At 45.2% G+C, this 26,264-nt stretch overlaps 1 protein-coding gene across 1 annotated transcript; it reads right to left on the bottom strand.

Annotated features, from left to right (window-relative positions):
• Positions 1-57: 57 nt before the first annotated feature.
• LOC115475983 (palmitoleoyl-protein carboxylesterase notum2-like) lies at positions 58-26,264 on the bottom strand. Its single transcript, XM_030212073.1, has 11 exons — positions 25,951-26,264; positions 25,813-25,865; positions 24,499-24,594; positions 24,327-24,387; positions 23,607-23,665; positions 23,410-23,509; positions 18,295-18,486; positions 11,004-11,104; positions 10,765-10,912; positions 8,536-8,583; positions 58-364 (listed from the first exon to the last, which is right to left on the bottom strand). Exons 1-11 carry the CDS (start codon positions 26,262-26,264, stop codon positions 58-60), a joined length of 1,479 nt encoding a protein of 492 aa, XP_030067933.1.

The following is a 26,264-nucleotide window of genomic DNA, read 5'->3' as shown; positions in this document are numbered from 1 at the left end:
CAGCTTCATGTCATAGGAAGAGCTGAAATCAGTGCACAGAAAAGCTTGAGCTGGGCTTTAGCCACCATTCCTGAACATCCCCATCGGATTGCCGGGGTCCACTTTCAGCTCCTGGGCCTTTTTCTGGAGGTCAAGCCCCATTCTGAGCAAAGTCTGCTTCACATTCACCTCCTGGCCCGTGGTGTGGTCATGCACAGCTGGACAGGTGGGGTTGCAGTGAGGCCACTGGCAACTGTCAATCAGATGAAAGGGGCAACTGCGGAGGGGAGTCTTGAGAGTTTTGGCGCTTTCCTGGAAACTCCTCTCCCAGCAATGTAAGGCTCGGGGCAAGGAGACACTCTTTACCTGAAAATCCATCCAGTTGCTGAGAAATGGAGAAATAGGTTAGACATACAGCTGATGACCAATTAAATTGATTGATTGGGGCTATCTGCTATTTTTCAGTGGTACCTAACCGGTTATTGCTGCTGAAATTAGCGGTTAGCGTCTAAGTGAAAATTGGCTATTTTGGGAGCATTGAGGGGGAGGAGGAGGGTGGAATCAGCAGTTGGTCAGTTAAGTGCGAATATTCAGTATTTAACCGGCCAGGGTAACCGTATAAATTGGACCGTATAAAACAGTCCTATCTTTATGCGGTTAAGTTCTGAATATCGGCTTAACCGACTAAGGTGCAGGAGGGCTAATGCGCAGGTAGCGTGCGCCAAATCAACACTACCACCAGGCTAGTGCGTACACCCGGTGGTATTTCTGAGTTTGGCGTACACCGAATCTCACGGTAGAAAATAATTTTCTACTGGGAGGAGGGCGTTCCCAGCAGTAATCAGCAATTGGCGTGTGAGCCCTTACTGCTAAGTCAACGGGGTGGCAGTAAGGGCAAAGTCATAAAAAGGTGTGCACCCAGTGGTGATCCTAGGGTGCAGCACAACACCCCCCCCCCCAGTGCAATGACACCCCCTCCCCAGCACATCAACCCCCCCCCCCCCCCCCCCCCCCGGGTGCATTCTTGGCTGCTGGAGGGTGCAGAAAGCAGCCGCGCGCCTGTCAGCTCCACAGGGTCCCTGCTCCCTCTGCCCCGGAACAGGAAGTAACCTGTTCCAGGGCAGAGGGAGCAGGGAACCAGCGGAGCCGACAGGCGCACGGCTGCTCTCTGCACCCTCCAGCAGCGTGCACCCAGGGAGGACTGCCCCCACCACCCCGCCCTTCCTATGCTGCTGTGTGCACCAGTTTTAATTTCAGCGCGCACCCATTACGCAGCCCACTAAAAAAAAAAGCCCTTTTTCATAGCCATGGTAAAAAAAGTGGCCCAGTGCATGCCCAAAACACTCGCCCACACTACAGCAGGCCACTTTTTACTGTGGCTTAGTATAAGGACCCCTATGTGTTAGCTGGTGCCACGTTAAAAAGATATTCAGTGCCGAAGCTTGGACATGGCCCAGCATTGAATATCCAGAAATAACACCAGCAGTGGTCAGTAAAACGCTGACCACTGCCAGCTAAATATTTACCCCATTATCCCCTGGATTCTATATAGCGTGACTAGATTTATTCTGTAACAACGCGCATAACTTAATTGGCTGAATAAGCTAATCAGCATTGTTAACAGCACATAACAAGCAATAATAAACGCTAATTGGCAATAATTAGAATTTACATGTGTCAGGATTGCTGGAGGGCAGCATTGCTATGAAACCAACTAGGATTGCTGGACATGCTTAAATTAATATGAAACCAGTTTGACATACTTAGATTAATATTAAACCAGCTTCTGACTTCTGATAACACCCCCCCCCCTCAGGAATCACTAAGGATAGCACATGTACCAAATGTTGCCCAGCTTCAATTACTCCTGATTAGCATACCTATGTCCTCTCTGGGCATCTGGGAACAGTGCTCTGGTGAGAACAAAAGAAAGCCAGACAGATAGGCTCCAGAACTAGGGACTTCAAAGGTACAACCTGTGAAAATGGTCACCTTCCTGACTTCAGAAAGCAAACTGGAGTTAGTAAAGGAAAGAGCTGAAATCAAAGGCTGGGAAGAAAACAAGTTTTTTGATCTCTTTCTGCTCCTGAGGTATAAAGCAGAAGCGCTCTGCTCAGGTCACTTCTCTCTCTGTCTTTCTCTCTGCACACACCCATCTCCAACCACCAGAGCCCCGGCTCTGGCCCCCCTTTCTTCCCCAGCTTTACCCCAAAGCTTTCTCTCCCAGAGCACATGGCTCTGCTTTCTTAGGCTCTTTCCTTCTTTCTCAACACATATACACATCTCCAGCCCTACCTCAAGGCTTCCCTCTTTCGCTGCATCCCCCCCCCCCCCCCCCATTCTTACCTGTCTCTCCTTGATTCCCCTCTAAGCCCACATACAGATACAGCATTGGAATATTTACCTGTACTAAGTGCTGTGATCCTATATATGCAAATACAATATACTTTCTATATATATATCCAAACCCGTGTGGATTGTGTATTCTTTGGGAACCCACTGCCTCTGTGAACTGGACCCGACAACGATTACTGACAACATGTACAAATCCATAAGCATATTCTGTAACTCACTGCGCTTAAAGTTTAGTGCACACAGGCAAAAAGGGGCGTGGTTATAGGTGGGGAAATAAGCATTTCGTGGGCATTCCAAAATTTATACGCGTTGTTATAGAATATGGCCCAGTGCGCATAAATCTATGCACTGGCATTTATGCCACATTTTTGTTGGTATAAATGGGTGTGTATAGTTTTAGGCGCATTGAGGTCTGCCTAGGTGTATTCTGTATACTGTGTGTAAATCTTGGCGCCACTTATAGATTACATCTAGGCAAAAATGTTTACCGTGTGGAATTTTGTATGTATGCCTATAGCAGTTGTTCTCGGCCAAGTTCTTGAGATAGGATGCCCACAATGAATATGCATAAGATACATTTACATCAACGTCTTTCTTTTTATGCAAATATATTCTCTTGCATATTCATTGTGGGTGTCCTGAGAACCTGACAGGCTAGGTGAATGGATTGTGGTGGCAGCAGCATACCAGCAACCACCAGCGCAACTTAGTTAAACAGAAGGGGGATAGTAACATAGTAGATGACGGCAGATATAGACCTGTATGGTCCATCCAGTCTGCCCAACAAGATAAACTCATAACATAAGGTATGATGCGATATTACATATACATATTTGATTAGAGGCTGACCGAATTTCAGATTCAGCACCAAAAATAACCCAAAATCCAGGTTCAGGTCTTGGCCAAAAATACTTGTGTATTTTCAGCTGAAAGCAAACCTCTCTCTCCCCTCCCCCCACGCCCTGCAATCACTCTCCCGCTCCATCCCTTCTCGCCTGACCACTCATAGGCCCTCCCTGGGCCTACCTTAGTGAAGCCATCATAATCTAATGGACTCTTCGGGGCAGGGGCGTAGCCAGACTTCGGTGGGAGGGGGGTCCAGAGCCCGAGGTGAGGGAGCACATTTTAGCCCCCCCCGGCGCCGCCGACCCCCCACCCCCCATTGCCCGCCAGCCATTGTCGACCCCCCCTCCCCGCCAGCCGAGGTCCTCCTCGCAAAAGGCTTCCTATGTGCAATACGTCAGAAACAGAAGGAATAGGAAGCCTTTTGCGAGGAGGACCTCGGCTGGCGGGGGGTTGGGATCCCCCACCAGCAAAGGTAGGCGGGTTGGCGGCGGGAAGGGGGGGTCGAGCGGGTCATCGGCAGGGGAGTCCAGGGTCCAATCTACGGGGACCCAGGCCCCCCAGGCCCCACGCAGCTACCCCACTGCTTTGGGGGTAGGAACGAACCCCTCTTGTTCCTGCCCTATGTCGCTGCTCTCTCAAAGTAGCCCTGGTGGTCTGGTGGCCTCTTTGGAGACAGGAAGAAACCACACTCATTCCTGCTCCGTGCAGAGCTCCAATCCAAATGGCTGCCAAGACTTCTCATGGCAGCCTCACGAGACTGCCGTTGGAGGTTCTGACAGCCATTTTTCAATTGGCATGGGCAGAGGATTCACACCCATTCTCCAGCATGCTCCGCCTAGTTCCCTTCCCTTCCCTTGTTTGGCCAAAATGAGATTTATTTTTCCAAATAAGAAAAAAACATGAGCAAGGGCTTCTCAAGTAGCAGGATGAGAACCAGAGAAGCCAAGTTGAAATCCCTCTGCCTTTCTCCTTGTGATCTTGGGCGTCATTTAACCTTCCATTGCCTTATGTACAAACCTAGATTGTCAGCCGTCCAAGGATGGGAAAATAGCCACTGTACCTAAAGGTAACTCACCTTGAACTACAACTGAAAAAAGCATGCTCTGAATCCAAAATGCCTTTTCTTTGTCTAATCTTTGAGGGCCACAACAGGTCCAGTTTTCAAGCTTTTCATAGGAAATATTCATTAGGAACAGCTGTTAGCTTAGCGGGGTTTAAAGAAAGGTTTGGCTAACTTCCTAAAAGAAAAGTCCTTGAGCCATTATTAAGATGGACTTGGGAAAAATCCACTGCTTATTTCTAGGATAAGCAGCATAAAATGTATTGTACTGTTTTATGATCTTGCCAGGTACTTGTAACATGGATTGCCCACTGTTGGAAACAGGATGCTGGGCTTGATGAACCTTCAATCTGTCCCAGTATGGCAACGCTTATGTTCTAGTGCAGGTTAAAAGACAGAAAACAGAGAGTAGGGTTAAATGGTCAGTATTCTCAATGGAGAAGGCTAGTTAGTGGGGTTCCCCAGGGGTCTGTGCTGGGACCGCTGCTTTTTAACATATTTATAAATGACCTAGAGATGGGAGTAACTAGTGAGGTAATTAAATTTGCTGATGACACAAAGTTATTCAAAGTAGTTAAATCGCGGGAGGATGGTGAAAAATTACAAGAGGACCTTACGAGACTGGAAGACTGGGCGTCTAAATGGCAGATGACGTTTAATGTGAGCAAGTGCAAAGTGATGCATGTGGGAAAGAGGAACCCGAATTATAGCTACGTCTTGCAAGGTTCCACGTTAGGAGTCACAGACCAAGAAAAGGGATCTAGGTGTCGTCATTGATGATACGTTGAAACCTTCTGCTCAGTGTGCTGCTGCGGCTAAGAAAGCAAATAGAATGTTAGGTATTATTAGGAAAGGAATGGAAAACAAAAATGAGGATGTTATAATGCCTTTGTATCACTCCATGGTGCGACCGCACCTCGAAAATTGTGTTCAACTCTGGTCGCCACATCTCAAAAAAGATATAGTGGAATTAGAAAAGGTAAAGAGAAGGGCTACGAAAATGATAAAGGGGATGGGACGACTTCCCTATGAGGAAAGGCTAAAGCGGCTAGGGCTCTTCAGCTTGGAGAAAAGGCGGCTGAGGGGAGATATGATAGAGGTCTATAAAATAATGAGTGGAGTTGAACGGGTAGATGTGAAACGTCTGTTTACGCTTTCCAAAACTACTAGGACTAGGAGGCATGCGATGAAGCTACAATGTAGTAAATTTTAAACGAATCGGAGAAACTTTTTCTTCACTCAACGTGTAATTAAACTCTGGAATTCGTTGCCAGAGAATGTGGTAAAGGCAGTTAGCTTAGTGGAGTTTTACAAAGTTTTGGACGGCTTCCTAAAGGAAAAGTCCATAGACCGTTATTAAATGGACTTGGGGAAAATCCACTATTTCTGGAATAAGCAGTATAAAATGTTTTGTACTTTTTTGGGATTTTGCCAGGTATTTGTGACCTGGATTGGCCACTGTTGGAAACAGGATGCTGGGCTTGATGGACCTTTGGTCTTTCCCAGTATGGCAATACTTATGTACTTCTGTTATGTATTTATGTACTTCTTATGGTTAATTTGTAAAGTCTGATCGCCCAGAAAACCAGACCTGTTTAAAGTTCTCAAGGACCAGAGTTCAGACTCCAGTGCAGAGCAGTTCCTCTGATACTATCCCTATCACTATCCCTGTCATTGTGCTCCTCACAGCAAATCTCCCCGTAAAAGAATATTCAATTCTTTCATAAAGGCCGTTCTTAGAAGGCAGCAAATAACAAGCTGACAGGTGCGATGCAGATGTGCTTAAAAGTGAATATTTGGTAGATACATTCCAACACAGGAATGAGTACATGACCTAATAGTGAAAAGATGGACAGGCCTTCAATCAGCCATCTGTGACATGTGGCAGTGAGGTGGGGTGGGGTGGGGTGGGGGGGGGGCAAGTCTATAAAGGGGCACTTACTTTTAGACACTAAGAGTGCACCTTTTGGAGCCTGTTCTATAAAGGAAATTAGGCAGGGCTGGCTCAAGTGATAGTGGTGCCCTGTTCCAATTTGCATTGGCGATGCCCCCTCATAGCATCATTTCTGGTGCCCCTCCCCCTTCTCCCCACAGGTTCAGTATCACTCCCTCCCTTGGGCTGGCATCTCCCCCATTCCTCTTTCTCCCTCCCCTTGGATCCGGCACTGCTCCCTCACCTCTTTTACTCTCGTGGTCCTGTAAAGTTTACATCAGTCGCTGGTGGCAACAGCAGCCTGACAGACTGCCTTCAGCAAGTCCTTGGGTCTTCCCTCTGCTGTGTCCTGAGCCAGGGGCTGGCTCAAGGTAGCCTGTCATGCTGCAGCTGCTACCGGCGATTGACGTACATGCGGGGGAGTGAGAGAGGGTGAAAGAGCAGTGCCGAACCTGCAGGGAAGGGAAGAGTGGAGAGACTTGATCGGGGAGGGGGGGGGAAGGTGATGGTGGGGGGGGGGGGGGGGGAGAAAAGGCTTAACCTGTAGATCAGGTGAGGTCAAAAGTTGGTATCTTGGTGCTCTTACATGCCAGAGCCTCACCTGATCCAAAGGTTAAGCCGGCCCTAAAAGTAGGCACCTACTTTCCTTTATAGAATCATTGTATAGCAGAGCACATGCACACCTACCTTTTAGGTGTGATACACCTGCCATGAAACTGGTATAAATGCTCACACTTAGCTTGCTAAACACACACAAATTATAGTATTCTATCATTTTTATGTGTAATTGTGCACTCCACCCAGACTTCACTCCTACTGCCCTGGGAAGCCAGTACACAGTAATTCAAAGTTTTGTCAAAACTAAGCTAAATCACCAGCTGTCCTGTAGTTACTGTGTATTTCTTAATATGGAAGCCATTTAACATTTGGATGCATTTTCAAGCCTGCAGCTAAAGTCCAAAACAGAATCTCTTGATAAATGGGAGACAGGTTAAGCCAGAACACAGTACTACAGTGGTTCCCAACCCTGATTTTTTCAGGCTATCCACAATGAATATTCATGAGAGAGATTTGCACGCAATGGAGGCAGTGCATGCAAATCTCTCTCATGAAAATTCATTGTGGATATCCTGAAAACCTGACTGGCTGGGGTGCCTCCAGGACCAGGTTTGAGAACCACTGATGTACTGTACTAGTTTTGGTCAAGAATGACATCCTGGGGATTTATTCAAAGAAATCATTTTGGGGGGGAATTTTTCTGATATTTACATTCTCAACAGTTACTGTGTTTTGGCTTGTCAGGTCAGCATAGCTACAGCCACCTTCGCATTTAGGTGCCATTTTATGGGAACAGTTCATAGGGGAACCCCAAATGGGATAACAACATCAATAGATTGGGGGGGGGGGTCACAGAAACAAGGTCACTCCTCCTTTCTGTGAACCTCCACCAGTGGCGTAGCCATTTGGACTCAGGCCCATCCAAAATTGTGACACTCTTGCTGTGGCTGGTTGGGATCCCCAAACCTTGCCAGCTGAAGATTTTCTCTTCTTGGGCAGCCAGCAGCACTTTCCTTGAGCTGACGCTAAGACCAGCCCTTCTGCACATGCTCAGTTTTCACACACGTAAAAGCACTGAGCATGCACGGACTTTCGGCAGCAGCATCAGTTTGAGGCAAGTGCTACCGGCTGCCGTTTGGAAGAGTGCTGGCTGCTCGAGGAGGAGGAAATCTTCAGCTGGCAGGGTTTGGGGATCCCTGCCAGGTCAAGTATTTAATATTTGGGGTTTGTGGGCAAGGAGGGGTGGAGAGAGGAGCAAACCATGGGGGGCGAATTCCATGCCCATCTACGTTAGGCTCAAGCCCACCCAAAATTGCTCATCTGGCTACGCTCCTGACCTCCACTGTGTCCTGTGCCCAGTGGTGGCAGTCAATATGCGGTCTGTGAGTCGGTGGGTATTCACAGGCCCTGCTTCCTCTTCTTGCGTGGGCTTCCTGTTAGACTGGGAACCCATGCAGAGCGCCGGGGTCCGTTAGCACACACACTGACACACAGAGCTCTGTGCTTAATGCTGCTTTGAATAAGTGGAGGGAAAATGAAGTGGATGACCAAGTGTGGTGAGCAGAGGTCTTCTAGTTTTTTTTTCATCATCATCATCTGAGGTCACATGAATTTTTTCAAGTGTTACAATGGGGTTATATCATAGAAAAGTTCGGGAAGCATGAGCTTAGGCATGTTGACATGTATGTGCACATCTACGCATATATAAGCCAGCACTCTGGTCATTTACGAGAGTTGTTGCCTTCTTCTTTATAGAATTACTCCCTTTCATAAGGGGAACCTGTTTCTGCTATTTTTTCCTCACCTTTTTGTAATCAGAGTGTGAGACAGACAAGCCGGAGCGAAGACAGCCCTGAAAAACAAAAGAATTTACCAGCAACATTGGATTTTCCATTTGTCCCAAAGTATTTATTTACAGAGTACTGACTGCCCACAAAGCATTCATTCATGCGCTCACAATGCTACTTGTCCCAAACAGTTACCACATTGAGTTGGAGACCTGAGAGGTTAAAGCTGCCACTCAAGGTTGAAGAAACAGTGGCAAATGGAGGATCTAGAGCTTTTAGGTTCTTAACTCTACACTAAAGACCAGCAGCTTAGCCAGACCTCGCGGTGGTAGGGGGCCAGAGCCTGAGGTGGGGGGCACATTTTGGTCTGCTGCCCCCCCTCCCCCGCTGCCCTGCCACTCCCCATCCACTGCTGTAGCAGATACTTTGGCTGGCGGGGGTCCCCAACCCCTGCCAGCTGAAGCATTGTCCAGCACGCCGCGTTGCCTGCCCTGCTTTGTCTTCCCCTCATGTCCTGCACGCTCCTTTTAGTGAAATTGAGCAAGTTCAGACCGGCGCTGGACAACGCTTCAACCCTCGCCAGCAAAACCAGGGGTCCATGGAAATTTTGTTCATGTGGCTATGCCACTGCTAAAGACTACATCATACTCAAGCCTAACAGTTCCTCTTCAATAAAAATATTGATCAGCTTTCAGACAGCTAATGTAGACCCACTACCCCCCCGGATTCTATAAAGGGTACTCAAATTTGTGTGGCAGAATTTGGGCATGATCCTGAAATTCACTTGCAACTTAATTCATTAAGAAGCCCAATTAACAGCTAATGTGGGTGCTAATCAATTATTGATGTTAACTGGCACCAATTATGATCTGGCATCTGGCTGCACTCTATTCTATAAGGCAGTATGCCTAACTCCCATAGTGCCTATCTGAAAAGGGAGCGTAGCCATGGGAGGAGCATAGGCATGTCAGGAGCATTCCGAACATTTGCACATGTGGTTATAGAATACTGGGTCAGTACATCTAACTTGGGCGCCAACATTTATACCAGGTTTCAGCAGACGTAAGTCTGGCACCCATAATTAGGCATGAGATTCGCACTTAAACACGATGATTTTTTTCCAGCCCCTAATTTGGAGCACCATTTATAGAATCTGACCCTATTTGTTCACTCAAGGGTACGGTGTCCCTTAAAAGAGGTCCTTAAAATTGACTGGGTTAATTCCAACATGCTCGGCCAGTCAGTAAACAGCATAAATGCAGAGGAAACAAGTCTCTGTCAATTGAAAGAAAGCTCTGGAATGAGGGGGCTTAAGATGAAGGTGAAAGGGGACAGACTCAGGAGTAACCTGAAGAAATACTTTTTCACAGAAAAGGTGGTGGATTTGTGAAATGGCCTCCTGGTAGATGTGTGGAGATTAAAACTATGACTGAATTCAAGAAAGCTTGGGACAGCTATATAGGATCTCTAGGGGAGAAGAAGGGATAGTAGATGGCACGGATGGCCAGACTGGATAGGCCATATGGTCTTATTTGCAGTCATTTTTCTCTCTTTATGTTTATGTTTAAATATTTATTTATTTTATTTATTGCATTTGTATCCCACATTTATCCCACCTCTTTGCAGGCTCAATGTGGCTTACAATTCTTCAAGGGTGATAGAGGTAGAAGAGAACATACAATTGGTTTAACAGAGGGTTTTGGGTTACATGGTGGTGAAATACATGACGATTTTAGAGCAAGAGACATTAAAGAGCATTTCTGGATATATTAGAGATAGTGCAGTTATACGTGCTGATCTTTATGATATATGTTATCAAAGAGGTAAGTTTTCAGTAGTTTGCGGAAGTTGGTCAATTCATAGACCGTTTTCAGGTTGCGTGGCAGCGCATTCCAGAGCTGTGTGCTTTTATACGAAAAGGTTGATGCATGCATTGATTTGTATTTCAAGCCTTTGCACTTGGGAGGATGAAGGTTAAGGAATGTGCGAGAAGATTTTTTTGCGTTTCTGGGTGGTAGTTCTATTAGATCTGCCATATATGCTGGGGCGTCACCATGGATGATTTTGTGGACTAGGGTACAGAGTTTGATTTATTCACATATTTTTCAGTAAAGTGGACCTGGATTGGAATTGTTCAAGAGTAAGACCCTTTTTCCTTGATTAGTTATGGACCTACAAATATCTAATTTGCAAACAAGGCTCAGGGTTTTGGATGGGAATCCAAAGATTAAACATTTTGTACTCACGCAACATCACGCAATGAGTTTTTCATTTCTCGGCCAAGGTTCCGTATGTGGTTCCATTGGTTTTCCATCAGGGTCTGGATTCCAAGCTGAATATTCTCGATTCTCAGCTGTTCCTCATCGAAGAGCCACTGGACCACAAAAAGTGGGGCTGCAGAGATTCCAAAACTGAGCTTCAGTGGGGAAACGAAAGACTGCAAGGCCCCATTTAAACCTCGTTACAAAAGCAAGGATTGACTTACACCTCAAGGATGAGTAGAGCTTGTGGCCAAAGAAGCAGTGCCACTCATCACCTTTCTTAAACTGCTGTTTACATTTTTCAGGAAGTATTGCATTCCACAACCTGGGAAGAGAAGACCAGCAGGCATTACGTTAGTGGCAAAAGAAAAACCCTAATCGCAAAGCTCCATTTTCATTCAAGGTCTGCAGTCAGAAGCAGCAAAATGGAAACAGATGCGGTAGAATTTCCAGATGAAACCAGGTGTTTTCTTTTCCTGACAGATTGCTCTAAGAATGCAAGAGGCCTGCTGGGGCATCACATCTGGTTTACAGATCAGGTTCAAAACAAACAGGAGTAAAGAACACTAGACACGAGTCTTGCTGATATTTAATTTATAAAGAAATCATCGAAATGTTACAGAGAGCCCTTCTGTTATTAAGACCTCAATTCTGCAAACCTCTAAAAAGTTGTAATAAAAGTTCTGACCAGGTTTGAGGATGTTTGTTTCTGTCTCACGGTACATAACGTTTTACTTTTATAGTCCTGAAATTTTGCTGTATAAAGTTCAAGGGGTTAGGGTTTAAGTTTGGGGCTAGAGCTAAAAAAAAAACTGCAAAAACAAACCTTGCCAGTCTATTCGATTGCAGTTTTAGAAATAGGAATCCTTTGTCCAAAGATTTATTTTCATGTGACTTCTAGAGTGGGGAAACAGTTCCACAAGAAAAATAAATCATGCAAGAAAACACATTTCTGCCAAGGGACATTTGCCGGTTTTGGAAATTCCTAATTTGGGGGCAAACATCCTACTGGCCACCTTTACACCAGTATTTACCACAGATTTTCTTTTTTTTTTCCCCATTCTTAGACTCTTTGGATGAACTGTGTAGTTCTTCTAGTTCATCTATACTATATGTATTATACCAAGTGCATCTTACTGTGAAACGACGTTCTGTTATTTCTATCTGCTTAATTTACCAGGTCATCAATGTCCTTAGATAGCACCAATTGCTTCTTCTACTCTGTAAAACGATGTACTATGCTATCCACATATCTATTATATCACCCATGCTCTCTAGGTAATATCTATTGTACCCTTTTCACTCTGTAATGGCAAATGCCATGAAGGAACATTGTAAGCCACATTGAGCCTGCAAAAAGGTGGGAAAATGTGGGATACAAATGCAGCAAATAAATAAAAAATAAATACAATTGGCTAAGCAAACTTACTTGTTTTTACCTACCTTTAAAGCTAAATTTTGAGAGCTTATTTAATAAAACTATCTTTTCCAGAGGGACAGAATAGGAATTTTTTTTTTAAATACAGATCCTCAGAATTGTAACATCAGGCACAAAAAAGCTAACATGTGTACCACTGAATGCCAGGAGATAGAATATAACTGAGATATGCAGGCACAAGAATTTTGTTTAGCTTTCCATGTTATTTGTGTTTTTTGTTTTAAATTTTTGTTTTGTTGTGCTTATATAGCTTTTTGGCAATTTTGTTAATAATGCACGTGATTTCTCAGTAGTGTGTACTTTCCTTCAATATTTATTATTCATTTGGATTTAGCTCACACGTTTTCACTAGTAGCTCAAGGTGAGTTACATTCAGATGTATTAGGTATTTACTAAAGTGTGCTGAAATCTGGCATTAGTGCATTACTAATGTGGGATTTTAATGCACTCTAAGCCCCAGGGGCGTACCCAGACAACAGATTTTGGGTGGGCCTAGGCAAGAAGTGGGTGGGCACCAAATGTTCTCTCTCCCACCCCCACATCAAAAAGTATCTCAGCTGGTGGGAAAATGCTTCTCTTCAGTCTCCACCTTGGTAGTCTGCAGCAGGCATGCACTGAAAACTGAGCATGTGAAGGTGCCAGTATTGTGGAGAGCAGCATTTTCATTACCATGTGCTACTGTTGGATGGGCCTGAGCCCTAAGTGGGTGGGCCCCGGCCCACCCAGCCCCACCTGTGGCTAAGCCACTGCTAAGCCCACATTTAACACAGCACTTTTTAAGGGCATTTTCTATTTTTTTATTTTCAAGTCATGCGCTAATTTTTTTCGTTATGAAGAGATTCACCCAACGTGGTGTACTGCAGATGCAGTTAAATACAGTTGTAGCACATGGCCTAAAATGAATCTACACAGACAGTATGCTCACGAATTCGTGCCCTTGTATACACTAGAAATTCAAGTGATTTGCTTCATCCAATGATGAAGTCTACCTTGTTTTACCGTGTACTTTTACCTACTTTTATATAGCAAAAACTAGGTAAACTTTAGCAGAACTAGGTAAAGTAAAAGTACCTAGTTTAGCAAAAACATAGGTAAACTAGGTACCTATTTTCCAGTGTGGTTATGCCCATATTAGCCCTCTCTTCAAGTCACTTCACTTGCTTCCTATCCGTTTCCGCATACAGTTCAAACTCCTCTTATTGACCTATAAGTGCATTCACTCTGCAGCTCCTCAATATCTCTCCACTCTCATCTCTCCCTACATTCCTCCCAGGGAACTCCGTTCACTGGGTAAATCTCTCTTATCTGCACCCTTCTCCTCCACCGCTAACTCCAGACTCCATTCCTTTTATCTTGCTGCACCATATGCCTGGAACAGACTTCCTGAGCCGGTACGTCAAGCTCCATCTCTGACCCTAAGCTAAAAGCCCACCTTTTTGATGTTGCTTTTAACTCCTAACCCTTATTCACTTGTTCAGAATCCTTATTTTTATCATCCTCACTTTAATATTCCCTTATCTCTTGTTTGTCCTGTTTGTCTGTCCTAATTAGATTGTAAGCTCTGTCGAGCAGGGACTGTCTCTTCATGTTCAAGTGTACAGCGCTGCGTACGTCTAGTAGCGCTATAGAAATGATAAGTAGTAGTAGTAGTCTTTGGGATTCCGGAATCTTGCTACTCTTTGAGATTCTGCACGGAATCTTGCTACTCTTTGAATTCTACACAGAATCTTGCTACTCTTTGGGATTCCGGAATCTTGCTACTCTGTGTCCTTGGCCCTTATTTGTCCTGTTTGTCTGTCCTAATTAGATTGTAAGCTCTGTCGAGCAGGGACTGTCTCTTCATGTTCAAGTGTACAGCGCTGCGTACGTCTAGTAGCGCTATAGAAATGATAAGTAGTAGTAGTAAATACAAAATTTACAATTTTAACAGCATAACAATAGTAAAATGACTAACTATAAACATAAATACAATAAACAAGGTAAACTTTGTTAATATGGGTTCTAGCTTGAGGCCTATCCACTGGAATGGTGATGGGCCAAGTTACACAGCTTTAACCAGCTGAGAAGCCCTGACTAGGCCTGAAAGCCCACCAATGGCCTCATAGATGAGAACCTGCAAAAGCAGGCCTGCATGATGAGTCTTAACAAAATCTGGTACAACTGTCAAATTGAACATAGCACCTAAGATGTAAAAATAATGGACAAAAATGGATAAAGTTTGGTCTAAAATGGAGTTTGTCATTCTATAAGATGGCACACAGATCATAAGATGATATAAAAGAAGATGTGAAACTGATATGTGATATTTTGGTAACAAGAAAAACAAGTTGTTGACAAAAACGGAAATTGCAAAATAACTTGCAATAGCTAAAACGGAAAGGAGAGGTGGGTACAGATGGGCACCTGCCGGAAAGGAAAGTATGATTCAGAGGTTGTGCAATATTAAGAAAAAAAAGGGTCTTGCCATTGACTTGCATGTAGACCTGCGCCTATAAAAGAGATGAGATTTTGGCAGATCGTTGGAACTGTCCCCAACGCATCCTCAGAGGCAGAACTCTGTGCAGTTGAACCTAGAATCTGTCTGATGAATGTACCAAATTGAAGATTTGATTTTGGTAAGAATAAACACTTTATTTCTGGAAACTATCTCTGTATTTCTAATTCATTCTTTGCCTGTCATTTGTTCTGCAAGGTAATCCACACACAAGTAACACTCAGTCTCTGAACTAATTTGGGTTGGCTTTTAATAGAATATATGTGGGAACATAAATGGCCAAAGATCCACTTACATCCTAACAGACAGAAAGCTGTGGTCATTGGAATTAGATTTGAACTGAGCCTTCTGATGCCTTCCCAGCAGCGATACCCATGGGAAGGGGTGTCACTGGAATTCAGGGAGGCGGTCCACAAGATCATAGAAGAACAGACCCTCTGTACACCTCCGTGTGGAAGGATCCCACGGGAGTCTATAGAGGGGTAGATAAAACAACTTAAAGGTGAAACCTAATAGGACTACGATGAAACAGTATCAAATACACACATTTAACCAGGGCTTTTTTTGAGGGGGCACTTGGGGGTACTGAGTACCGGCACCTTTTCCACTGTCTGCTAAAATTGACCCATGGTTCTCATATTTTAATGAAAGAGCTCAGGTTCTACATCCAAATTCTGCCTTGTCGTAGATTCTGTGTCTGGTTGCAGGGGGCCTGGCTATTGTGGGGTGGGTCCCTCAATGATCACTCCATCCCTGAAGGGTGTCCTGGCATTTGAGTACCGGCACCTTTTTTGCTAGACAAAATGCACTGCATTTAACAGCACCAAATTCAAACAAATAGATATAATACAATGACAGCATAATACCAATGAAACACCTAATAATAATCATACATTAGAACATTCAAACAGAGATGCTAATGCTTTTCTACAAAACAGCGTTAGCAAAAACCTGGAAAAAAGTTAATGCGGGAGCATTTACCGTTTCCTATTTGAAGGCACTACCCCCTGGATTCTGTAAAGGTCACCCAAATTTGGGCATGCTAGGCGGATGAGTGCACAAATTAATTAGTTAATGAGTTGGTGACAATCAAGTGTTGGTGTTAACTGACACTAATTTGGATTTACGCATGCATCTGCCTACGTGCTATTCTATAACGCTGTGTGCCTAAAGCGTCTTGCATACAACCCAAAAGGGGGTGTGGCCATGGGAAGGGCATGGGCGAGTCAGGGCATTGTTCTAGGATTCAGGGTTTGCGCACCCAACTTCAGTGCCAGGATTTACCCTAGGTTTCAGCAGGCATAAGTCCTGGCACTGATGGGCGCTTGGCATGGAGCAGCCTTTGTGGAATGCGAGTTTCATGTGGATCTTTCCAGCACTTATAGTTGGGTGCCATTTAATGAATCTGGCCCTAAGTGCCCCTTCCAGTGGCGCAGCTACATGGGGCCACGGGTGCCTGGGCCCCCGTAGATTTGGCCCTGGACCCTCCAGCCGACAACCCTCTCGACCTCCCCTCTCGCCGCAAACCCGCTGTTGCCTACCTTTGCTGGCAGGGGACCCCAACCCCCGCCAGCCGAGGTCCTCAGACTCAGAAACACAACGAAGCCTTGCGCCGGAAGAAGAGGACCTCGGCTGGCGGGGGTTGGGGTCCCCCGCCAGCAAAGGTAGGCGACGGCGGGGAAGGTTGAGAGGGTCGTTGGCGGGGGGTCAAAGTTGGTGCTGGTGGTGGCAGTGGGGGGGGGGTCGGCAATGGTGGGGGGGTAGGCGGCACCGGGGGGGGGGGGGCTAAAATGTGCTCCCTCACCTCAGGCTCTGCACCCCCTCCCACCAAAGTCTGGCTATGCCCCTGGCCCCTACGTTAACTCAGAGGCCCTTTTACTAAGCAGCAGTAAGTCCACCGCAGGCTTACCACATGCCAATCTGGAGCTACCGACAGCCCAACACGGGCACTGACAGTAGTTTCCACCCCCAGTGCAAGAGGGGATTACTCGACAGTAATCGGGCAGCACCACGTGCTACTTGGTAATGGCTGAGTTAGCGCGGGAGCCCTTACCGCTGCCTCAGTGAGTGGTGGAAAGTGCTCCCCTCCCCCCACCTGTCACACGGTAAGTGCAATCTTACTGCATGGCCATGTCTTTTTTTGGCTTTTTTACCTATTGCGGTAAAAAGAGCCTGAGCAAGCGGCAAAACCAACCCCCGCTGCTAGCACAGGGCCTTTTTTTTACTGCAGCTTAGTAAAAGGGCCCCTCAAAGTTAGCCAGTTAGTGTACAGTAATCCAAACACACTAGCTGATTAACGTTTCCATACCCATTCTCTTCCCGTGACACGCCCCTCCCAAAAATATTTTTTTATAAAATAGTTAGTGCATGGCTAGTGCACAGAAAAGGATAAAATACTGCCAAACACTTTTAACTCGCTTTGCGTTAGCCCTTTTCCCACGCTAAATGTACATTAACAGCCTGCTGCAGCTTAGTAGAAGGACCCCTTAGTTTGCACCCGAGGCAATGGTGGGTTAATTGATTTATAGTGATTTATCCAAGATCTGGAACAGTGGTTTGCATATCTGGGTTTAAAAAAAGGTTTGGACAAGTTCCTGGAGGAAATGTCCAGAGCCTGCTATTGAGATAGAAATGGGAGAAGCCACTGCTTGCCCTGGGATTGGTAGCATGGAATCTCGCTACTCTTTGGGGTTCTGCCAGGTACTTGTGACCTACATTAGCCTCATGCTTTGTGGACACCCTGGAAGAAATGGGAACTAGGTTTATCTGAGCACAAGGCTTATGGCATGGGGTCAGTGGCGTAGCAAGGGCGGGGCGGTGGGGGCGGTCCGCCCCGGGTGCACGCTTCTGGAGGGTGCAGAGAGAAGCCGCGCGCCTGTCGGCTCCGCTGGTTCCCTGCTTCCTCTGCCCCAGAACAGGTTACTTGCTATTCCGGGGCAGAGGGAGCAGGGAGCCAGTGGAGCCGACAGGCGTGCAACTGCTCTCTGCACCCTCCAGCAGCCAAGAATGCACCTGGGGGAGGGGCTTGATGTGCCGGGGAGGGGGGTCATGCTGCATCCTGGGGGGATGGATGCCACTGCACCTGGGGGGGGGGGTGCAGCGGCGATCCGCCCCGGGTGGCAGCCAACCTAGGATCGCCACTGCACGGGGGTATGTTTTGATACAGCTGAAAACGAAATTATGTCAGACAAAAACGCCACCAGCAGCAATACATCATTAAGATGAGTATTGAATCTTAAAAGTTTATTAAATGATAAGAATTTGATATAAGTAAAAAAAGATAAAAAGGAAACAATTTTGATAGTAAAACCAGTACCATATACCTATGAGCAGGTGGGTGTGTAATTCTCACTGTATGAAGATATGTATCAGTGAGTGACACCACTGAGGTTATGCTATAGCTAAATTATACATGTAGGCACCTAAGACTCCAAATATGCAAATTTCTCTCATGAATAGTGTTTCTGTGTATTCTGAAAACCTGAATAGCAGTTGGGTCACTAGGCTATATTTGGGAAGACTTGCAATTAGAAAGGTATTCAACTATACAAGCAAAGCACATCCATTTCTTCAAATTCAGTACCTGAGCCCTTTCTTGATGGCATCAGTTGGGGTGCAAGAGGTGGCGTCTACACAGTCAGCCTGCCTTGAGGGTTTAACGTCCAAAAACCAGCCGGAGTCGACCAGTCCTCTGACCTGAACTGCCTCAGCCTCCAGCTCCTCTAGGAGGGCTGCCACCCTGTCTATGTTCAGAAGCACACCAGTCCCTCCGGCACTGAAAGGGAGAAAGACAACATCCATGAGCTTAAGGTTTAGGACCCCTTGTAATAGCACATAGAGGTGAAAAAGCATTTCATTAGAAGGATTTTTGGGCCCTTTTACTAACGCCGCATAGGCTGAGCGCCAGTTCAGAACTACCACCTGGCTACCACGTGGCACGGGCAATAATTTCATTTTTTACGCACGCCAGAAAATTTCCGGCGTGCGGGCAGTAATCAATATTGTACATGTGCTGACGATTATCGCCCGGTTAACGTGTGAGACCTTACCGCTAAGTGAATGGGTGGCAGTAAGGTCTCAGGCCCAAAATGGACGTGCGCCAATTTTCATTTTTGCCGCACATCCATTTTCGGCCAAAAAAAAGGACTTTTTTTGCAGGTGCGCTGAAAAATGGACCTGCGCACGTCCAATACACGTGTATACACCAGCGCAGGCCACTTTTCAGCACGCCTTAGTAAATGGACCCCTTTGTGATTTAAAAAAAACAGTACTGCATTGTCATTTCTACACACAGGGCCCTGTTTACTGAGGTGCGCTAATATTTTTAGCGCACGCTAATCCTAGAGACACCCGTGTATTCCTATGGGTGTATTTAGCATTAGTGCGTACTAATTTTTAATGCATGCTAGCGCTCCTATAGCACGGCTTAGTAAACAGGGCCCATAGGTTGCTATTGAGACCTACACTTTAAAGAATCAAGGAAGGTATTAACGTAAGATCAGGGAGATGAAATTAAAGGGTTGTATGTACTGGGAATGATTTTCAATAACCTTATTACAGAATAGGACCTCACAAGAAGTATATGGGAAGCAAAACCAGTGTTGGGCAGACTTCTACAGTCTATGCCCTGATCGTGACTGAATAGATATGGATGGGCTAGAGTGTAAATTTTAAGGGGCTTCGATGTTAGCTTCAGAACTTTTAGTACAAGAACAGTGCTGGGCAGACTTCTACGGTCTGTGCCCTGAGAATGACAAGGACAAATCAAACTCAGGTATACATATAAAGTATTACATACCAGGTAAAATGAGTATATCTTGTTGGGCAGACTGGATGGACCGTAGAGGTCTTTATCTGCAGTCATTTACTACAGTGGGGGAAATAAGTATTTGATCCCTTGCTGATTTTGTAAGTGTGCCCACTGACAAAGACATGAGCAGCCCATAATTGAAGGGTAGGTTATTGGTAACAGTGAGAGATAGCACATCACAAATTAAATCCGGAAAATCACATTGTGGAAAGTATATGAATTTATTTGCATTCTGCAGAGGGAAATAAGTATTTGATCCCCCACCAACCAGTAAGAGATCTGGCCCCTACAGACCAGGTAGATGCTCCAAATCAACTCGTTACCTGCATGACAGACAGCTGTCGGCAATGGTCACCTGTATGAAAGACACCTGTCCACAGACTCAGTGAATCAGTCAGACTCTAACCTCTACAAAATGGCCAAGAGCAAGGAGCTGTCTAAGGATGTCAGGGACAAGATCATACACCTGCACAAGGCTGGAATGGGCTACAAAACCATCAGTAAGATGCTGGGCGAGAAGGAGACAACTGTTGGTGCCATAGTAAGAAAATGGAAGAAGTACAAAATGACTGTCAATCGACAAAGATCTGGGGCTCCACGCAAAATCTCACCTCGTGGGGTATCCTTGATCATGAGGAAGGTTAGAAATCAGCCTACAACTACAAGGGGGGAACTTGTCAATGATCTCAAGGCAGCTGGGACCACTGTCACCACGAAAACCATTGGTAACACATTACGACATAACGGATTGCAATCCTGCAGTGCCCGCAAGGTCCCCCTGCTCCGGAAGGCACATGTGACGGCCCGCCTGAAGTTTGCCAGTGAACACCTGGATGATGCCGAGAGTGATTGGGAGAAGGTGCTGTGGTCAGATGAGACAAAAATTGAGCTCTTTGGCATGAACTCAACTCGCCGTGTTTGGAGGAAGAGAAATGCTGCCTATGACCCAAAGAACACCGTCCCCACTGTCAAGCATGGAGGTGGAAATGTTATGTTTTGGGGGTGTTTCTCTGCTAAGGGCACAGGACTACTTCACCGCATCAATGGGAGAATGGATGGGGCCATGTACCGTACAATTCTGAGTGACAACCTCCTTCCCTCCGCCAGGGCCTTAAAAATGGGTCGTGGCTGGGTCTTCCAGCACGACAATGACCCAAAACATACAGCCAAGGCAACAAAGGAGTGGCTCAGGAAGAAGCACATTAGGGTCATGGAGTGGCCTAGCCAGTCACCAGACCTTAATCCCATTGAAAACTTATGGAGGGAGCTGAAGCTGCGAGTTGCCAAGCGACAGCCCAGAACTCTTAATGATTTAGAGATGATCTGCAAAGAGGAGTGGACCAAAATTCCTCCTGACATGTGTGCAAACCTCATCATCAACTACAGAAGACGTCTGACCGCTGTGCTTGCCAACAAGGGTTTTGCCACCAAGTATTAGGTCTTGTTTGCCAGAGGGATCAAATACTTATTTCCCTCTGCAGAATGCAAATAAATTCATATACTTTCCACAATGTGATTTTCCGGATTTAATTTGTGATGTGCTATCTCTCACTGTTACCAATAACCTACCCTTCAATTATGGGCTGCTCATGTCTTTGTCAGTGGGCACACTTACAAAATCAGCAAGGGATCAAATACTTATTTCCCCCACTGTATGTTACTTTGTTACTCTTTGGGGTTCTACATGGAATGTTGCTACTAATTGGGATTCCAGAATCTTCAGAACTTTTAGTACAAGAACAGTGTTGGGCAGACTTCTACGGTCTGTGCCCTGAGAATGGCAATTACAAATCAAACTCGGGTATAAAGTATCACATACCATGTAAAATGAGTATATCTTGTTGGCAGACTGGATGGACTGTACAGGTCTTTATCTGCAGTCATTTACTATGTTACTTTGTTACTCTTTGGGGTTCTACATGGAATGTTGGGATTCCAGAATCTTGTAACTCTTTAGGATTCCAGAATCTTCAGAACTTTTAGTACAAGAACAGTGTTGGGCAGACTTCTACGGTCTGTGCCATGAGAAAGGCAGGGACTAATCAAAATCAGGCATACATATAAAATATGACATACCATGTAAAATGAGTATATCTTGTTGGCAGACTGGATGGACCGTACAGGTCTTTATCTGCCGTCATTTACTTTGTTACTATATATATATATATATGAAGATACATAAAGCATAAAATATCTGTTATTTTGTAAATGTTCTAGCTGAGATGGCTCCAAAATTAAGCTTCTCCTTTCCCCAGTGCCTTCATTTGTCAGGGAAACAGCTTTTACAAAACTGATTCTGCGAGCTCTGATGCTGAAGAACCTGTTTCCAACAGGTGTAAGTGAGATCAGTTCTTACTATAAATTAGGGTGGGCCAGTCAGTGTCTACTATAGATCACTTGCTCTTTGAACAGTTTTGCTCCTGATGAGCGGAAAAGAAATTATAAACACAAGCAAGCACTCATTTCTGTATTTGTTCATAGAAAGATTTTTTAAAAGCCGTTGTTTGAGATCTACAAATGCTGTTACAAATGAGTCTTGTCTTCTATTGACCGGGACAGACAGTATTCACTTGGATTAGGATTTTACATTTAATTACTCATCTTTCCAAATCAGAGCTCAAGATGAGTGACGTTCAGGGACGGGAGGCATTTTCTTGCCCCAAGCTAAGCTTAGAGGCCCTATATATTAAGCATTTTTATGTAGACACCAAGGGAAGAATTCAGTAAATGGTGCTGAAAAGTAGGTACTGGGAAAAATTCATGCTCAATGCTATTCTATAAAGGGTGCTCTGGACCGAGTGCTCATTAAAGAATAGATCTTAGTGTATATTCCAGCGCCCAAAGTTGGGTGCGAGAACTTACACCAACAGAAACGTGTTGTAAATCCTGGCACACAGCCTCCAAATTCTATAACAATATGTGTAATTCTTTGGAATGCCCCTGACCCCCCCCCCCCCCTTTAAGGTTGTATGCAAGAAAGTCTGGGTGTGGATATTTATAGAATTGCGAGCAGCCAGATTTGCATGCTAATCCAAATTAGAGCCAATTAATGTCAAAACTGATTGTTACTGACTCATTACCTAATTTATTTGTGCGCTGATCTCAGGATTACGAGCAATTTTGTGTGCCCAAATTTGGTTTGGCATTTATAGAATCCAGGGGAAAATGGGAGGTGACCTTTAGTAAATAGGAAAACCAGAGCAGACATTATCAGATCCAAAGACTCGTTATTTGAACAGACCCAACATGGCCACCTTTCGCCAGATAGGCTGCATCAGGGGTACAAAACTAAAACAGCTAGCCAGGGACACACTATGCTTAGCCCTGGTAGTAAAACTGAGCATCCAAGATGACTTCAGCACTTCTTCAATGGCAGATAACACACAAGCTGCTCCTTTCCTGTGTGCTATCTGCCATTGAGGAAGTGCTGAAACTTGGCCACGTCAGGTCTGTTCAAATAACGAGTCTTTGGATCTGATAGTGTCTGCTCCAGTTCTTTTGCACTGTTGCAAGACACCTAGCGCCTCTCTTTGATTCCTTTAGTAAATAGGCCCCCCCCCAAATTTGTACCCGAGGCAATAGAAGGGGAAGTTAATTGCCCAAAATCACAAAGAAAGCCAGTAGGAGAAATGGGCTTGATGCCCTGGCTTCTCTGGTTCTCGGCCTGGTGCTCTAAATTCTTTTCATTTACATTTCCTTTGTAGGCCTTTTGCTGAAAGTTTGTGACACGTCATGCCAGGAATTGCCAAGAGAACTACACTGCTACCTTGAAAGAGTGCAGCTGCAGTCAAGGAGGTTCAGAGAGTGGGTTATTCACGCCTTCATTTTTACCTGTGCCGGTAGGTTGATGTGCCTTCCAAACACCCTTGATTCTCGTAGGAAACTTACCTGGTCCCTGCCAACATGACTACTTTAGCCTGTTTGATTCCTTTTGGTACCAGGTCTTTAATCACTTCCCGGATAATCAGAGATCCCATGAAGGCGTATTCTAGAGAGAGAGAAAAAAAACAAGACAGAGAATAAATTCCACACACACTAAAGCCTATTGAGGAATGTAAGTATGGAGCTGCATGAGGATTACATACCGTGGCGACCCTTTGGCTGCGTTCCACTCCAGACATCACTGGAGCAGTAAGGCACAAACCTGAACAGACCCAGGAGACAGTAGACACATCATTAAGGACAGCTTAGGAAGAGAAGCTATACAGTGGTCCACCTTTATAGCCAAACCCTCCCTATCCAAGGGAAGTCTTATTTCCCATTGCAAACCTAACCTAACATTTATTACAGCAGCTGAATCCCGCCATTATATCCTCTTTATAATAGCACATTTGTTGGCTCCCAGTCCATTTGCTGTGGAGGAGCTGTGATATTTCTCTCTCATACTCCTGCAAAGGTATATTTTATGTAGGTACTGCATAATTCTACTGAAATAGCACAACCAGGAACTGGCATACCTGGTTCCAAGTAAGGCTAATGCTTTGTGACAGAGAATACCATGCAGTTAGCTTTAAATACATTTCCTTCATAGGTTCCTTGACCTACACAGTACCTTGGCATTTTCTTGTATAGACAACCTCATAGGTGTAGTTTGGGGAGGGCATGGGGGCAGTGCCCCCTCCAAATGTTGCATTGGTCCTCCTCCTCCCCCCTTTGTCAGTATGTCTATCTTACCTTTTCTGCCCCCCCCCCCCCACCTTGCAAAGCAAGCAGGCAAACCACACCAGTAGTGTAAGTTATTAGGACACAAAATTACATTGTAACACTGATAGTTAAAGAGAACCAAGGAAAAAAAAATAGCTTACACTGTATTAGCATTCCACCAGTGGGGGTTCTCATCTAGGTGGGCTGATAAAATCCCAGTACCTGTAACAGCCCCACCACAGAAGGGAAAATCATTAATATAAGGTAGAACATTTTGTCTCAATGACTGAACACAAGGTTGAGGAAGGAGTGAGTAGAGAGCATCTGTGATACCTCTCTTTGTTTGCGGCCATTCAGAGGAGCTCATTAATCGACGAATGTTTTTATATCTAGCGTCACAGGTCTCTCGGTTGTAGCAACACCAGCCTCCTGGAAGGAAGGAAGAGCCCAGTTTAAAACAACAGATGCAGAATATGTCTGGGTGAAATTGTAGTTCACTTTCTCTATGGGGCCCTTTTACTAAGGCCTGTAGGCACCTAATTGCGTCCAACGTGTGTCAAATTGGAACTACCACAAGCCCTGAGCGGTAAATCATTTTTTGGTGCATGTCTGATATGCAGGGCAGAAAATATATTTTTATTTTCTACCGTGTGTTGCTAACTAGGCAGTAATCGGCAGTATAGCTGACAATTACCGCCTGGTTAATGAGTAAGACCTTACCGCTAAGTCAATGGGTGGCAATAAGGTTTCAGGCCCAAAATGGATGTGTGCTAATCTTTATTTTGCCACACATCCATTTTTGTCCAAAAAAAGAGCCTTTTTTGCAGGCGTGCTGAAAAATGGACCTGCGCACGTCCAATACAGAAGTCTACAACAGCGTAGGCCATTTTTCAGTGCACCTTAGTAAAAGGACCCCTATGTTAAATTAAAGGTATTTGCAATGGTGAAACCATGAGAAGGCTTTCTGATTAATCTTGATACCACTCACTTTTGAGTGGAGGAGTAGCCTAGTGGTTAGTGCAGTGGACTTTGATCCTGGGGAACTGAGTTTAATTCCCACTGCAGCTCCTTGCGACTCTAGGCAAGTCACTTAACCCTCCATTGCTCCTGATACAAACTAAGTACCTGAATATATGTAAACCGCTTTGAATGTAGTTGCAAAAACCTCAGAAAGGTGGTATATCAAGTCCCATTTCCCTTTCCCTATTTGAGATTCTACATGGAATGTTGCTACTATTGGAGATTCTAGATGGAATGTTGCTACTATTGAGATTCTGTTGCTACTCTTTGAGATTCTACATGGAATGTTAATGTTGCTATTCCACTAGCAACATTCCATGTAGAAGCCTGCCCTTGCAGATCAGCAACGCAGCCGCGCAGGCTTCTGTTTCTGTGAGTCTGACGTCCTGCATATACGTGCAGCGGACTCTGATTCTGGGGAACTGGGTTCGATTCCCACTGCAGCTCCTTGTGACCCTGGGCAAGTCACTTAACCCTCCATTGCCCCTGGTACAAAATATGTATCTGAATATATGTAAACCACTTTGAATGTAGTTGCAAAAACCTCAGAAAGGTGGTATATCAAGTCCCATTTCCCTTCCCCCCCCCCCCCCTTTAATTTCATTCTCACACAGTATTTTAACATACCTTCTAGGAATATAATCCAAAACTTATTTCCTTTGGCTTCTCTTAAGTAATACCTGTCAAATGGTAAACAGAGAATATAAATGTATGTGTGAGCATTGACTTCATGCTACCAAACCAGCACAGTTCTGAGGTTCTTACCCTGCTGTAGTCCCATCATTACAGGTCACTGAAGTGTTCCTGAGGAAGCAAAGTTTCATGTCATCCACCGACTTGAGGACAGGATGAGGCGCTTGCGACGGACTTCTCAACTGAGAGACCAAGACATTCTCCACAGGAGGAAGAGCCACTGGAGGAACTTCCTCAGCACTCAGGCTCCGGCCTGCTTCCCCGCTGGAGCTCGCACCTTTTCTATTTTGAGCTGGAGTCCTGACATTAGGTTTAGGATTGCGCTTGTTTTGGGAGAGCACTTCACTCAAGAAGAACAGAAGCAACAGTGCTTCCCAGAACTTCAT

This window comes from Microcaecilia unicolor, chromosome 8 (genome assembly GCF_901765095.1).
Source record: "Microcaecilia unicolor chromosome 8, aMicUni1.1, whole genome shotgun sequence".
In the NCBI taxonomy this organism is placed as follows: Eukaryota; Metazoa; Chordata; class Amphibia; order Gymnophiona; family Siphonopidae; genus Microcaecilia; species Microcaecilia unicolor.
Note: the sequence above shows the minus strand (reverse complement) of the source record. Positions and strands in the feature narration are given on the sequence as shown.

Excerpts from the sequence above, each read along its gene's own strand:
- LOC115475983 (XM_030212073.1), bottom strand. The coding sequence starts at position 26,264 with ATGAAGTTCTGGGAAGCACTGTTGCTTCTGTTCTTCTTGAGTGAAGTG. Across the intron at positions 23,510-23,606 it reads GCAGCCAAAGGGTCGCCACG|AATACGCCTTCATGGGATCT; the intron begins GTATGTAATCCT and ends CTCTCTCTCTAG. Across the intron at positions 365-8,535 it reads CACACTCTGATTACAAAAAG|CAACTGGATGGATTTTCAGG; the intron begins GTGAGGAAAAAA and ends TCCATTTCTCAG.